This window comes from Palaemon carinicauda, chromosome 10, assembly GCF_036898095.1.
Source record: "Palaemon carinicauda isolate YSFRI2023 chromosome 10, ASM3689809v2, whole genome shotgun sequence".
Taxonomy (NCBI): domain Eukaryota; kingdom Metazoa; phylum Arthropoda; class Malacostraca; order Decapoda; family Palaemonidae; genus Palaemon; species Palaemon carinicauda.
The window spans coordinates 75789242-75806209 of record NC_090734.1 but is presented as its reverse complement, the minus strand read 5'-3'; the positions used below and the strand labels follow the sequence as shown (position 1 = coordinate 75806209).

Sequence of the window (16968 nt, the reverse complement as noted above, 5' to 3'; positions counted from 1 at the left end):
GTTTGCTGAAGGTAAGCATCTATTCCCTAGTTTGCAATTTGGTTTTTGTAAAGGCCTTGGAGCATGTGATGCCCTTCTTACAATCTCCAATGCTGTGTAGAAATCCCTTGATTGTGGTCAGGAAGTTCGTATGATTGGCCTTGATTTTAGTGCTGTCTTTGACTGTGTTAATCGTGAGGCCCTTGTTTTCAAACTCAAACAGTTGGGAGTGGGTGGGTCGTTTCTTAGGATTATTATTGATTTTTTAAGTAATAGATCTCAAAGAGTTGTTGTTGATGGGCACCATAGTGAGTATAGGAATGTGATATCCAGTGTTCCACAGGATAGTGTTCTTGGCCCATTACTTTTCATACTATATACACATGACATGTGGTTTGGCCTAGAAAACAAGCTTGTTGCATATGCAAATGATGCTACTCTCTTTGCATCAATTCCATCCCCTGAATGTAGATCTGGGCTTGGTGAATCCCTTAATAGTGATTTAGCTAAAATTAATGCATGGTGCAAATTATGGGGTATGAAGTTGAATCCTAACAAAACTCAAAGTTTGATTGTAAGTAGGTCAAAGATGGTGGCTCCTCAACATCAGGATCTCAGTATTGATAATGTTTCTTTAAATTTGTATGACTTTTAAAATTTTAGGTGTGATTCTCGACAGCATATTTACTTTTGAGAAACACATTAGGTCAGAGCCTTCTTCAGTTGCACAAGAAATTGGCTTATTGAGAGAGTCTTACAAGATTTTTGGTGAACAATCTATTCTGAAGAAGTGTTTTAATTCTTTCGTTCTACCTTGTTTTGAGTATTATTCCCTTGTCTGGTCTTCAGCTGCTGATTCTCATCTTAATTTGTTGGACAGAAACTTACAGTCTATTAAATTTCTTATTTCTGATCTAGATATTAATCTTTGGCACCGTCTTTCAATTAGTTCATTATTCACGTTGCATAAGATTCTTTATAATTCTGACCATCCTTAACATTCAGATCTCCCTGGACAATTCTATCATGTTCATAATACTAGGCAGGCAGTTAATTCTAATAGCCAGGCCTTCTCCATCATGAGGCTCAATACTACACAGTATTTTAGAAGTTTTATTCCAACTGTGACCAAGTTGTGGAATGATCTTCCTAATCGGGTAGTTGAATCAGTAGAACTTCAAAAGTTCAAAGTTGCAGCAAATGTTTTTATGTTGACCAGGCTGACATGAGTCTTTTTATAGTTTATACTGTATATGACATATTTGTTTTGACGTTGTTAATAGTTTATATATGACATATCTGTTTTGACATTGTTACTGTTTTTAGAATGATATATTGTTAATTTGTTCTCATCATTTATTTATGTCCATATTTCCTTTCCTCACTGGGCTATTTTTCCCTATTGTAGCCCTTGGGCTTGTAGCATCTTGCTTTTCCAACTAGGGTTGTAGCTTGGCTAGTAATAATAATAATAGTAATATCATGGATTTATAATGCCCCATATATTCACTTGACATTACAGCACTAAGATTGTCATATGTATCAGTTGTCGCTAAATACTAGTGAATTAGCTCTCTAAAGCAACTGTTCTATATACAGTATATATTTTTCCTGATTTCTTCCAACAATAGTCTAACTTACCACATTTTTTTACATTTTCCATCTTAATATATATATTTCAGATTTGTGGTGAGGGATTTATGAGACGAACAGCCATAGAAAACCATATTCTTGAAAGACACAATGATTTGGAATTACTCCTCACTTCAAATATGCCAAATGTACCCAAAGGTAAAGCAAATGATGTGACTACAGCAACATCTCCCTTTATATCTGTGATTGGAGCAGAAGATGTTAATTCTGAAGACACTTACATAGTTGTATATGCTGATGAAGATAAAGAAGTTGATAACCCAAAGGACATGCAGGTCACAGTATTAGTGGATGATGCGCAGTATTCTCAGGTTAGTTGAGTACTGTAGTGTGAAACGTAATTATTTTGTTCTTGGAATGAAGAGCATATGGGAAGCAGTTTCACTAATTTGAGAAAACACAGGAACTGAGACTAAATGTCATAGCTGTAGATGTTGCTTGGAGAACCTTTTAAAGCAGTACAGTAACTTTTCTCAGATATATTGATTCTTGGAATGTGTGAAATAAGAAATTAGAGTACTGTACAGTAGTTCCCATCTTTGGTTTTCATTAATAACATAGTTCACTCTTCTTAGCCAGTGAAAAATAGCAACTTTATTTTATTACATTGATCGTACACATATACAAACATTTTGTCCTTTAAAATATAAAATTACTTCAATGCATTCTTAAACAGCCATTGAATCATTAACAAGGTAGTGGCTTCATGACAGATGGTGCAAGAGGGAATCCCCTCCAACCCGCCTCACACAGACTAGTCACTTTTGTCTTCAGGGGCAGCCAGTACAACTCTGCTGTTGCTGTGCTCTTTCACCATTAGATATTCTTTTTACTTTGATGGGTTATAAGTGTTTTTTTTGGGCTCGGGCCATGTCGTCCTGATGGAAGGGTTCCTTTAGGTAGCCTTCTAAGGGATATTTGCTACAGTAATACTCCCAGAGAAATATACCGAAGGTCTCCTGGATTCTAACTCCTGGCGCGAGTATCCAATTAAGGATATCGCATAATATCAGGGGACGTATTTTTTAGATACGACACATAGCATTCTTCACCCCGAATAGATTTAACTCTTTGACGTAAGAGGGAAGTGGGGTGAAAAAAGTGGGTGCCATTCTAGGTACCCGGTGGACCTCCTATCCGTACTACTACCGACCGCCATTCCTTTATTTGTAGCGCTATAAGCTAGGTGTTCTCCCAACGTTTTTCCGGTGTTTTGTTGCAAGTTTTTGGAATAATCATCATGCAATCTCCAGCAACATCTTCTGGAAAGTTGAGTATTAATTCTTTCCTGTGTATAATTTTAGGCTCCCTTCTCACAGTTAAATTCCAATAATTTAAGTGTGTTTGGTTGAGCGTTGCCATGAACCGGAGGCAGCCATTCTATGACTGCAGTCGCCCGTTACTATTGCATTTTATTTAATCAGTAGGGTGACATTTCCCTGTAATAAGCTATAATATTAGCTAGTTAGGCAAATTATACAAGTGAAGATTTTGCATACATATATATTATTCCTCTTCCTATTATGTAACTTTACTTTTCATATTCGGCGGGAACCCCGGCATTACCAACCATGGCCGGGGATCCTACCAGAGCTAGGCTAGCCTCGCTCATATATACGTTAGTAAAGTAATTCCCCATGTTTAGCCTCACCCTATCGTTCCTTCTTGATTCGGATGAGAACTTACATTCTCTAGAATCTATGGATAAGGTTCGATACACATTCTATCTCAGAGAAAAGAGGCTAAACCCTTCCTCCCTCCCTGAGTGCCGCCACCGCTACAGGCGGCAACCACTGTCTGTCTTCATTGCCGTCGAGTAGAACAGAGTTCTTGCCACCTCTGGCTTTGAGTAAGATAGCAAAGGAACCATGTTTCCTCTGCCGCCGACGATGTCGTCAGCACAGGAAGCCATGCTTCCTCAGTTCACTGTTGAAGGTATGCGGCATACCTGCCGCCACCTCTCGTTTCATTGAACTATAAGACCCTTACCCTTCCCCCTTCTGTCCTTTAGTGACGTCATAGCCGTCACAACACTTTCACCGGTATTCTAACAGTCATCCTGGCTTACTAGGTTGACTGTGTTACTAGCTGGTGTCCTGCCGGTGGCAGTTAGTTCAGCCGCTTCAGCCACCTTCCCCCTTACTTCCTTCCTTCACTGGGAGTGAATATTATTGGGGGAAAGATTGAGCTGGCCCTGACGGCTGCCGGTGGGAAACCTAACATACTTTGAGAAGTCCTCAGCGCTCTCATGGTCTGCCATCCACAATTATTGCCGGCGGCGGCAGGCCTTTTGTGGATGGGTGGAAGCCAGAATCAGATAGATTCTTACCCCTTCCATTGGAACTCTCATTGTGGCAAGGAGACAGTAGGCAGCCTGATAGTCCTCTTACATTTCCAATTGTTGTGCTAAACCATAATAACAGGAAACTCTCCTTCCTTAATGCACTCTGTGTTTCCTACAGCAGACTATTGTTGGGACCACGATAATATGGTTTTTTCGATCATCAGGACCCTAAAAATCACCGATCAGTATTAATATATAATACAGGTGGATAATGTTAGTATAGACACTTACTAACTCTAACTCTAGTTCCTAGAGTTTCTTCTACCTTGTATTTTCCCTACCAAGGAAACCAAATATTATTATTGATGGAGGTCTCAACAATGGCCTGGGAGAGGAAACACAGATATGTGTCTCTTCTACTCCCTTTCAAGCTTACTATTCTAAGCTATTATATGCAATAGTGATTACTATTGTTAATAAAAATGTATGCTTATATATCAATGATATAAAAACCATGATACTCATTAACCCTGGAAAGGTATGATGGGTCGTTTGCGACCCCTACAGCATTTTCAAAACCTGTTTTTTCCCCATAAATCATCAGCTGTCTCGATTATGGAAGTGATCGACCTGCAAGGGGTGACTAGTCTACATGCCATTGTCTGCTTTAGGACTGATTTTCGTCTAACTTCCCTCCTTCCCCGTTTTCTTACCCCCTCAGGGGTCGACCTCGACCCTACATAACTTTATAGGGGTAAGTGATCAAACAGCAAAGTTATTACATAATTATAAATTGTCGAACAGTGTTAATACTTGTTTGGTTCTTTATAGTTGAGTTGGAAAGTGTGGGTGGATGGTGTGTCTACCACTTGCATGACATTGGTTTTGGCTTAGATGCCATATATTGCCATGAGGTCCATTTTCCCTCAAATGCTAATTTCTGATTTTTTTAGGTTTTTTGCAAATTCGATTTTTTTTCTATTTATTTTGAATTTATCTTCAATAATGGCCAGCAGACAGTATTCCCTCGGCATGGATGTCATCAACACACTTCTAATGGAGTTAAAAAGAGATGTTGATGATAATATGGAGCTTGCAACCCCATTCTTCATTTCAAGTGGTAGATTGGGCTGTAAGAGTTGTTGCGGTCTGCGGCCATTTTGTTGACATACCCGAAAGGTAAGTTGGCATATCTCTATATATTCTTGTTCTGTATAGAATTCGTGATATTTTGGTATAATTTAATGCATGAATATCATATTTTATAGGAGATACAATGATTTTCATAAGAAATTTACATTGTGAACTAGGCCGTCAAAAAATGACCTTTAGATTTCGCCCCTGTTATAACAGTAAATTACAACTTAGTGCACATTTTATTATGTATTTCTGTTCTAGGATAATATGAGTTTATTCTATAAAAAAAATTAGCCTCTTCCTATTTCATTTGGGTACCCAAAAAAATTCATGAAATTTGGACAAATTTTTTTGGCCAAAAAAATTTCCCCTTTTTTTCTCATTTCAGATCTTGACTTCTATGGGTCCAACTCATTTCCAGCAATTACATGCTGTTGCTTTGCCATCTAAGAAGGTGTCCCTAAAGGGATTTATGTGTATATGTATATTTCTATTTTTTGTGAATATTTACGTTAAGTCTTTTTTTTGTATACTTAAATTTTTGATATATTTCCAATAAATAGTTATTTTGTAGATGGGTATCATTTATATTTTCAGTAATTTTTAGCATTCTTTGAAGTATTTTTAGCAAGTCAAACAATACAGATTGATGCATAACTAGATTTTTCCTGAATTTTTTTCGGAGTCGGGGTCGTTCACGACCGAGTATACCCTTAAAGGGGTGTCCGAGTAGCATACCTATCCAGGGTTAAGCCCTTTTCCTTTGCAGGAGGAGCCAATGGAGAAGTGTGCAGCCTTGTTCTGCAACCACAAGGGTAAAGACTTTTGTGGACACACGATGTGCAGGACTCATGCCCCCTGCCAACGGCTTCGGAGAAGGGACCATACCTACCCAACGATTCCCTAATGTGCCTTCTGTTCCCCAAGGCTCTACCAAATGCGGTAGTGCCCCAGGAACAGGTCCAGCCTCCTCTCGTTCAACTGAAGATCGACGCGGACATAAACAAGGCACTGGAAGGCATGGACATCCACCAAGAAAGGATGTCAGAAGTGTCCACTGACACGGAACAGGACCTACTGCAAGGAGGTCCTGAAGAAGACGTGGAACAACCACAAGTGAAGGAAGAAGGATTTGTTTCAACGGTAACTGAAGACCCTCAGTTCGCCGTGACGGCATACCAACCTATGCCGTCAACCTCTTCAGCCCCAACTCCTCAACCAGCTGCGCAGGTCGACAAGAGCGAAGCGATCCTCATGTCGATCCAGCGGATGTTGGAATCGTTCCAGAAGGAACAGGAGACAATGAAGCAGTCTATCAAGCAACAGCAGATACTGCTACAGGAAAGGGCGGACCAGCCTGGACCTTCCAGGGGCTCCACTAAGAAGCCCCTTAGAGTGTTGGATCTCCCTCAGTGCTCCGAAACCAACCCCTGGAGGTATGCGGAACATATGCCCATGATGAATGGGAAACTATTCGTCTCAGAGAAGTTAGGAGCCAAACTAATTGAAGATCTCGAGTTCTGGCCTAGCTTTTCAGCTTACCCAGACTGTTACGTGAGACTGCGGGATGAACATGCATCCCGTGAGGAAACAGTACCTAAAGAAGTCATTGTCTTCGAGCATGACAAGGCGCAAGCCATCCATCTAAGAGCCTTGAAAGGAGCTGGTACACCAACTCCAAAGTCTCAGCACTGAGCAAGAGGCACTCCACCTTTATTGCTCCTTCCTCCATCTCTTTCCCCTTTTCGGAGAAAGCTCTAGACTTTGCCATCAAGGCAGTCGAAGAGGGAAAACCCTGCCCAACTTTAGAGGAATGCAAACCATTCTCTCTAGCAATGCCTGCCTGCGAGGAGAAGTGGAAAGATGTCCACCTAACCTTCTCCATCTCGAAGTTGGATCCAGAGATAGCAGGCCAGCAGTTCAATGAGAATCTTCCGAAGTTACAAGACTATCTTCTGAGGAGGGAACAGGAGACGAAAGAGAGACTTGCGGCCCTTTCTCATCAGAACTGCCTGGAAATGAGTGCAGGCCTGCATAACGCCCCAGAAATGTACATTTTCCTGGCTAAGTCTCACATGGGGACCCTTGTGAAAGACTTATATGCTTTCTTCAGAGCAAGGAGAGCCTGTAGAGAGTTCGTGTTTGTCTCAGCGACCGTTAAACACGAACCCAGGAAGCTGATTTCATCGTGCATCTGGGGTAAGGACCTTTTCCCACAGGAAATGGTCCGAGAGGTCATAGCCAGAGCAGCCACGGAGTATAGGAACCATCTCCAAAAGTGGGGCATGACCTTAAAGAGGAAATCTTCCTCAGACAGAGGTCCCCAGCCTAAGAACAAAAAGGCAAGGAGACCACGCAGACCTATGCAACTTCCTGCCGTGACCATGACCACGATGCCTCAACTGGTAGCCCAGACTCAGACCACCTTCCAGATGGTCCCTCAACAACTGGTGGCCCAGTTGCCAGCTTTTAACGCTGGCTTTGAGAGGCAATCGACTACCTTTCGCTCTCACAAAGGAAAAGGTCCAAGGAGAAGTTCCTCCAGAAACCCCTTGCGGGGCCAAGGAGGACTTGGTCACGGAAACAAGTCCTCAGGACCCCCCAAGCAATGAGGGGCTCCAGGTAGGGGGCAGACTGCACCACTTTCGGGATCGTTGGACCTTCGATCCCTGGGCCCACAGCCTAATCACAAATGGACTCGGGTGGAAATGGAACAGAACTCCACCCCCTTTTCCAGAATTCCTCCAACACTCCACCCCCTCGTTGGAAGAATATACCTCAGAACTCTTGAACTAGAAGGGAATAAGGAAAGCGAGGTCCATCAAATTCCAGGGAAGGCTGTTTTGTATTCCCAAGAAAGACTCAGAGCCATTCTAGACTTGTCTCCACTCAACAAGTTCATCGAGAACAAAAAATTTCGAATGCTTACTTTGCAACACATAAGGACCCTTCTACCAAAAGGGGCGCACACAGTTTCAATAGACCTGGCAGATGGTTACTGGCATCTGCCAGTCAGCCGCTCCTTCTCCTCCTACCTAGAATTCAAGCTACGGAGGAATAAGTTTGTCTTCAGAGCAATGCTCTTCGGACTGAACACAGCCCCAAGGATATTCATGAAGCTAGCAGACACAATCGTCCAGCAGCTACACTGCGAAGGAGTTCAAGTGGTAGTGTATCTAGATGATTGGCTGGTGTGGGTCGCATCCAAGACTACTTGTCTGCAAGCAGCCAAAAATGTGATCCAGTTCCTGGAACACCTGGGCTTCAAGATCAATTGCAAGAAGTCTCGCCTTTCTCCAGCTCAGAAGTTTCAATGGTTAGGAATCCAGTGGGACTTAAAGTCACACCACCTCTACATTCCATCCAAGAAGAGGAGAGAGATAGCGGGAGCTATCAAGAGACTAATCCGTCACAAGAAGATTTCAAGACGCCAACAGGAAAGAGTATTGGGCTCTCCCCAGTTTGCAGCAGTGACGGACCCAGTGCTAAAAGCACGTCTAAAAGATGCGTCAGGAGTCTGAGAAGATACGCATCAAATGCTCGAAGAGATCAACTAAGGTTGACCCCGACCCTATTACGCACGCAGTTAAGGCCGTGGTCAACAGCCAAGAGCATAGCACGGACAATTCCCCTGCAACTACCAAAACCATCAGTGGTGATACACACGGACCCCTCCTTAGAAGGATGGGGAGGCCATTCTCACGAGAGAAAAGTGCAAGGGAATTGGTCGCACGTGTTCAAAACCTTTCACATCAACATCTTGGAAGCTTTAGCAGTTTTCCTGACGTTAAAGAAACTATCCCCTCGCAGAGTAATCCACATCAGATTGGTCCTGGACAATGAAGTGATAGTAAAATGTCTAAATCAACAAGGCTCGAGATCGCCTCACATCAACCATGTGATACTAGCCATTTTCTACCTGGCAAGGAAGAGGGGAAGGCACCTACAATTCGCTGCAACCACCAAAACCATCAGTGGTGATACACACGGATGCCTCCGTGGAAGGATTGGGGAGGCCATTCTCCCAAGAAAAAAGTGCAAGGGAATTGGTTGCATCAGTTCAAAACCTTACACATCAACATCTTGGAAGCTTTGGCAATTTTCCTGACATTGAAGAAACTATCCCCTCGCAGAGCAATCCACATCAGATTGGTCCTGAACAACAAAGTGATAGTAAAATGTCTAAATCGACAAGGCTCGAGATCGCCTCACATCAACCGCCTCACATTAACCATGTGATACTAGCCATCTTCTACCTGGCAAGGGAGAGGGGATGGCACCTATCAGCAGCTCACCTACAAGGGTTCCGCAATGTGACGACAGAAGCTCTCTCCAGGCGGAAGCCGATAGAGACAGAATGGTCCCTAGATGCAGACTCATTCTCCTTCATCTTGGAAAAAGTCCCGGAACTGCAGATCGACCTCTTCGCAACGAGCAACAACAGGAAACTACCTCGTTATTTAGCCCCTTTATTTGGACCCTCAAGCAGAAGCGATGGACGCCATGTCCCTTGACTGGAACAGATCCAATCGCATTTACCTGTTTCCACCAACCAATCTCCTGTTAAGAGTCCTTGACAAGCTAAGATCCTTCAGAGGGACAGCAGCAGTAGTGGCCCCCAAGTGGCCCAAAAGCAATTGGTTCCCTCTAGTTCTAGAATTTAAACTGAAGCTGTTTCGCCTGCCGAACCCAGTTTTATTCCAACTGGTCCAGAAGTCGACTGTCTACGCTTCATCCCTGAGAACCAACAACCTACATCTCATGGTTTTCTCGCTCTAGCGGCGAACAAAAAGTTTGGAATCTCGAAGGATAAAGTTGACTTCATCGAAGAGTATAAGTCAAGTTCGACTAGGAGACAATATGAATCATCATGGAAGAAATGGGTGTCCTTTTGAAAACAAGGAAACCGACAGAAATATCGATAGATTTCTGTCTCGCATTCTTCATACACATACACGAACAAGGCTTGGCTTCTACCACGATTACATCATGTAAGTCAGCCCGGACTAGACCACTTCTGTACGGCTTTGAGGGGGACCTCTCTAATGAAATCTTCAATAAGATCCCAAAAGCATGCGCTAGACACAAGCCAGCAACCCCATCAAAGCCCATCACGTGGTCTTTGGACAAAGTCTTACACTGTGCTTCGAACCTAAATAATGAGGATTGTACTCTAAAGGATCTAACACAGAAAGTAATTTTTCTGTTTGCAATAGCCTCAGGGGCTAGAGTTAGTGAAATAGTGGCCTTATCCAGAAACGAAGGCTATATTTAGTTCCTAGACACAAGAGAACTGAACCTCTTTTCTGATCCTGCCTTTCTTGCCAAGAATGAACCACCTACTTAGAGGTGGGGTCCTTGGAGAATCTGCCCACTGAAGGAAGATGTCTCTCTATGCCCTGTAGTGTCTTAAGGTCTATCTTCGAAGAACTTCGGACTTCAAGGGAGGACAGCTCTTCAGAGGCGAAATCTCAGGATCAAACCTATCCCTAAGACAACTGAGAGCGAAGCTCATCTACTTTATTCGCAGAGCGGATCCTGACTACACCCGCAGGTCACGATCCGAGGAAAGTTGCTTCTTCGTTAAACTTCTTTCAACGTATGGACTTTGGAAGACTCCACTCATACACTGGGTGGAGATCATCCAGGGTCTTCTGCAAACACTGCAAAGCAAGTACATGAAATAAAACATTTTGTGGTGGCGGCGGGTAGTGTCATAATACCCGTCGTCTAGTGCTGCGATGAACTGTGGACTGTTTTGGGACTTAACAGTGTATCGGGTGCATGGGTATACGTACCTTCTAGTGCAAATCATAACGATGATTAACAGACTGTTCCATATAAGTGCATATCTGACCAATAACACCAGTGCCGAGTGAACGTTTGCATCACAGTGTTCATGCATGTCCAAAATCTGAGCAAGTCCGACAGATTTGGTTTCACATCTCCATTGAGTGGCATTATTCCGATAATGAAATTATATATATTTTTCCCTTACAGGTGAAAATATGAACCCTTATGTATATTAATGCTGGATCAGATTCATACTTTGGTATAACTACATTTGATAATTTAGTTGCAAAATAAAGATACAAAAACATATCTGCATCTGTAACTACATTTGATAATTTAGTTGCAAAGTAAAGATACAAAAACGTATCTGCGTCTTATTTACTGCTACCTCAGTTGCATATAAATAAAATATGCCAGAGTTTTATTTAATCCCTATAGATATGGAGAGCTTGAAAGCAGTACAAATTTCCATGGTAATTAAAGGTAAGCTCTAAAGTTTTTCCTTTTGTTCCAACAGAAATACAAACCTTGAATCCATATTGTCAAAGTCAACACTTAACCTGCAGGGGGCAGGAAGCACTAAGCCAGTTCCAAAATGACAGTTAACTGGAATTTCATATACAGGTCTAGGAGACCAGATCCAGATAAGGAAACCCAATCAAGGTAGAAGGCACACACACAAACCCACAGATATAGTACTTTCAAGTTAATTCTCTGGTATGCTTCCATCAGGACAACATGGCCCGAGCCTAAAAATCGAATTTTGAGCAAAGTGAAAAATCTATTTTTGGGTGAGAGTGCCATGTCGTCTTGATGGACCCATCCTTTTGCTGACCCCACCCGAAATTACTCTGTCTGCGGCTATTTCTGCTTAACAACAAGTAAAGGAATGGCGGCCGGTAGTAGTACCGATAGGAGGTCCACCGGGTACCTAGAACGGCACCCCCTTTTTTTGCCACTCTTCCCCCCTACATCAAAGAGTTAAATCTATTCGGGGTGAAGATTTCTGTGTGTTGTATCTAAAAAATACGTCCCCTGATATTATGCAATATCCTTAATTGGATACTCGCCCAAGGAGTTAGAATCCTGGAGACCTTCGGTTTATTTCTGTGGGAGTATCACTGTAGCAAATATCCCTTAGAATGCTACCTAAAGGAACCCTTCCATCAGGATGACATGGCACTCTCACCCAAAAATAGATTTTTCACTTTGCTCAAAATCCGTTTATTATTTGAAGCACTCATGAAAAGTAAGAAATCTAACATTGATTTGTTTGTTAATTCTTTTATGCTGTGTACCTTTTGAGGAAGGCTGCTTGTAATACTTTTAACTGCTCTCCACAAGGCACTAGAAGACTTGGAAGACCCAGGCCTTCATGGCTGAGGACTATGAAGTGGGAAATAGATGATGAATGGAGAAGTACTAAATTAAAAGCTTAAGATAGAAACGACTGCGGAAATCTAACCGAGGCCCATTGCGTCAATAGGCGTAGGAGGAAATGATGATAATTTTAATACTGTACAGTCCTTCCCTAATTGAAAGTATTGTCCACACTTTAACAATTACTAAGACCGTGAACTCCCCTTAAAACATAACTCAGCACACACCGTGCTAGTATCTTTTCTCTATGAAAGAGTTACTTGGTTTGGACCGAATGTTGCCCTTACCTGTGTGTCCAATAATAATATCATTTCATGCTGACGGAGTTACTTGTTGCCACCATTGTTCCCCTGTGTGGTGACCCCTGTGCAGTGTAGTGAAGTGTGGTGTCACTGTCGGTGAATGTTCAAACCCAGAATACAGTGATTTGTGTTGCTGCGGAGAAACCTCACATATCTTCCTGAAGGAGATTGATGTCCTTTTGTTCCGATGCGATATACAAACCTCGTACTGTAATTATTTAATATAGGAATTTGCTTCAGCGCAGCTGAAACAGCCGAAGAGAAAGATAACCAGGCAGTTGTGCTGATTGGTTGGCTGGCGGTATGGGGCGGAGCTAAGCTCTCCCCCCCCACCGCCAGCTCACTTTCCTCATTCACTCGCTTTGGCTCAACGTGGATGGTTGTGCTACACTCCGCTCTCTACGCTGCAGCCCTTTGCCTTCTCTTGTGCTTGTGTACTAGTGATTGTGTGATTGTTTTGGAGGAGAAAGTTACCCGTAAGATTCGATGTTGTGCAGGCCGTGGCAGGCACTGCAATAGGTGGCTTTCGTCACCTTCTATAGACCCGTACACGCTCTGACCGATATGCGGGGGAAAACCTTGCTCTCAAAGTTCTCCCTGTCATGAGTGTGAATCCTGGCCACCCTTGCAATGGCAAGCTTTTTGAGAATCGACGCAAATATCACCGGACCTCTAAAGCTTCTTCTGCTTCGAAGAGCTCGCCTCTCTCGAAGAGGAAGAGGGGGGGGTGGTAAGTGTGTCGTCTCAAGAGACTGCCACAGCGAAGTCTACTCACGCCCTCTCCGAGTCTGAAGAGGGTGTGAGTATAATTTTGGGAAGCTCGGATTCACAGCCTGTCGGGGATTTCTCGGGTTTCATCGGGGGACCGGGTGACCTTAGCGCTTCCGCTACTTCGGCAATCTCGAGGGACTCCTGACAGATTGTTGGACCGTCTGATACCGATGACGACATGTCACCTGGTAAGATGGGGGAACTTTGGGCGTCTCTCGGATTATCAGGTAATCCTGACTTGAATTTGTTAAAACGCCATTTAACTCTGGTGGACAAGCTTGAACATCATTTGAATGATCCGATTGTTGATGAACACATGAATGTAACTGGTTTTGTAACTTTATCAACTCCCATGTTCCCTGATGCCCCTATTGTTGTTGACCATGTACCTGATAAAACATTTGTTCCTGGCAAAATACAAACTTTTTCCAAGGGTAAAATAACTGCAGGACTCCCTGTTAAAACAAGGGAGAGTAACGTTTTAAACACTGAGCTTTTGTTAACGACTGCTGACAAACCCTTTACAGCTTCGCCCACAAATCATTTAAAATTAAAATCTGCTAAAACTCTTGCTAATACAAGATGTTTTTCAGGTTCACCACGTTCACCGACCACGGCTCTTCCTACCGACATGGCTCAGGTATCTCCTACGGCTTCGAAGCAGAGATTCAGTGCACCCTCTACTTTGATTTTAGCTGAAGATACATTTGTTAATCCTCGTCCAGTGTCGTCTGCTGTTGCCTCGACCACCGTTCTAGTACCTCGGAGGGCGCACAAGAAGAGGAAGCGTGGGCGGTATTCCTCTCCTAGTTCCTCCTCCTCTCTCTTCTCCTCTTCGTCTTTATCATCTGACTCTCCCCCAAGGAGAAAGAGAAAGGAGAAGAAGAGGAAAGCGAAGAGGGCCAGGAAGGCCAGTCGCAGTCGAAGGGATATAGCACCCCGAGACACCTCTTTTCCTCTGGAGGATGAGGGTGATGTGAGAGATTCCCGTGTTCCCCGCCCTCGCGGGATTGTTCACGGCGAATCTCGCACAAGGCCTCCATGCACGACAACCGTGCTCGAGGGAGTAGGTATCGTCTCCCAGAGCACAGTGACGGGGTCCTCGGGCCCTCGAGCTGCTGTTCAGACTCGAGTTGAACTGCTCTTGAGCGGGGAGATGAGAGTCCTGGCTTCGGCATGAGAAATCACAACTGTAGTCTCTCGTGAAGAATCCGCGGTACGCACGACTACCTCCACGGGGGTAGCCACGCGAACCGACGACGCACGCGACTTTTGTGTCGTATGAGCAGGGAGCAGGCCCAGACAGCCGCGCACTCGACCTGCGCGACTCGGGCCCAGCATGGAGCCACCTCGCGGCTCAGCCTGCGATATGGGGGCCTGTTGTGCGCGACCAGGCTAGCTTTCGCGCATACCAGCCGCGCGAGGTGCAGTCAATCCCCATGCTTTCTGGCCGTGTAACAGGTGAGGTCGCGCACACCACTCGCACGACTAACCTGTTTACACCTCCTGGTGTGAGCGCTGCAGTTCCCAGCGACCCCGTTCGCGCTCGAGCTCCTTCTGAAACTCCGTGGGGCTCGCAGTGACCAGTTACGCACTCGGTCACAATGGGAACCTCGATGCATTCCGTCGGGGATGAACCCTCCCAGGGTCTTTCCTCGACTCCTGGATACACGCCTGGTTCGGTCTTAGGACCAAAGCGAGCGTATGGGAGATGTCATCCGTGCAGCATGTCGCTTCCCCTACACCTCCGGATGTAGCGGGACCGAGGGATCAGCCACCTCCACAACCTTCACCTGCCGTGGAGATGGAAGATCACGAGGTGGGGTCGCCGTTCCTAGAGGTCATTAAGGGCCTCAAGGCTCCTCCTGCTGTAGCATCTGAGGATAAGTGTACAGCCTTGGAGATCCTATGGGGAGCTCCCGAAGGTAGTTCACGGCCCATCACGCTACCCTGGTCGAGATAGTCTACTCGAGCATCGGACCGAGTGAGTGACCAGATCACAGGACCTGATGACTCGCTCAGGAGCCAAGTTTCGAACAAGATTCTCCCTCAACCACTCCAGCGACAGAAGAGGTACTACGTCACAAAGCCTTCTGTGCATTGTCCTCTCCCTCTGGACCCCGCAGTCGGAGCGCTTGCTGGGGGTTCCTCGGTCGAGAGTTTGAAATCTCAGAGTGTCTCCTTCTCGGCCTCTGAGATTTCAACTATGGAGTCCATCTCTGTAGCTGCTCTCCAGGCTGCTTCATGGCTCGACCACTGGTGTGGTATGGCCACAGTGTTCACGTGGGACACCAAACTCGCTACCCCCAAATACATGGAGCAGTACAGGAACCTAGCTTTGTCTGGTGGGAAAGCTGTTGCCTTTCTCTTGCCGGCAGAAGATCCTTTTACTGTAGAGTGTTCTTCAGTCCTCTCTTGAACTGCCAATCTGATCCTTAAAAAGCGCGAGGGAGTAGCCGCTCGTTTGGCGAGACAGGCTGGTTCAGGAGAGGCCCTGGCACGCAGGAACACTCCTATTAGAGCTGCAACTTCTCTCTTTCTACCAGAGAAAGTTTGGGGGCGCCCGAGATAAATGGCGACTTGACTCGAAGGACTCCATTATCCACCAGGCGCAGGCTGCGAGTTTCAAGGGACCTGGTCCCGCGAAACCGTCCGCGGCCAAGCCGACTCAGGCCAAGCCCACAGGAAGTAGCAAGGATACTGCTGGTCGTGGTCCCGCTGTTCCTCTGCAGCCGAGACCTGCTCCTGTTCAGAAGGGTTCTGCTCCCAAACAGACCTTTCAGTCTTCCTCGGGAACTCCTCCATGTCTTGGAAAGAACAGGGGCAAGCAAGGGAAAGGTAAACGCTGAGCTTGGCTTTCCCTTTCCCATGCTGCCGAAGGTAGGGGGATGCCTATCGCGCCATTGGGCAATGTGGCAGCACCTCGGGGCCAAGGAATGGATAGTGTTGACCCTTCGCGAAGAGTACAAGCTTCCATTCGTGCTTCATCGCCCCCCCCCCCCCCCCCCATCCTCCACTCCGATTGCGTTCCACACGTACGCTCCAACATCTCTGAATGCTCTGGGCTTAAAGGGGGAAGTCCAGGAAATGTTGGAGAAGGATGCGCTAGAAGTCGTGCATGATCAGTCATCAGGGTTCTACTGTCGTCTCTTCCTTGTCGAGAAGGCTACAGGAGGTTGGAGACTGATCATCGACCTTTTGCCATTGAACAAGTTTTTTGGGCTCAGGCCATGTCGTCCTGATGGAAGTTCCTTCAAGAGTAGCTTCCTAGGGTATATTTGACTACAGTGATAATCCCAGAGAATTTTACCTTAAGGTCTCCAGAATTCTAACTCCTGGCGCGAATATCCCTAACTTTTCCTTTTTGTGATAGTGCATAATATCAGAGGACTTAGTCTTGACACGCCACATAGCTATCTTCACCCCGAATAGCGTTTACGCTTCAAGGGGGAAAAGTGGCAAGAAAACGAAGGGCAGCCGTTATAATGTGCCTCTCCTCCATTACTGTTTAGAGTCTTTAGATGACGTCATATCCGTCCGCCATCTTTATTCCTTTTATCGTAGCGCCATTGCTCGGTGATTTTCCTGTGCTCTCTCGTTATTTCGGAAGATTTTGGATTTAATCATGCTTTCTTCAGCCTCATCTGCCTCTGGAAAGTTGAGTATTGA

The 16968-nt window shown here is 45.0% G+C and overlaps 1 protein-coding gene across 2 annotated transcripts in view; it reads left to right on the top strand.

Moving 5' to 3' along the window:
• LOC137648651 (uncharacterized) overlaps positions 1 to 16968 on the top strand; it is a 522517-nt gene that overhangs the window by 459161 nt on the left and 46388 nt on the right. For both annotated transcript variants that reach the window (XM_068381656.1, XM_068381655.1), the window contains exon 13: positions 1662 to 1943. In XM_068381656.1, the coding sequence (XP_068237757.1) occupies positions 1662 to 1943 (282 nt within the window). The remainder of the gene's footprint in view (positions 1 to 1661; positions 1944 to 16968) is intronic.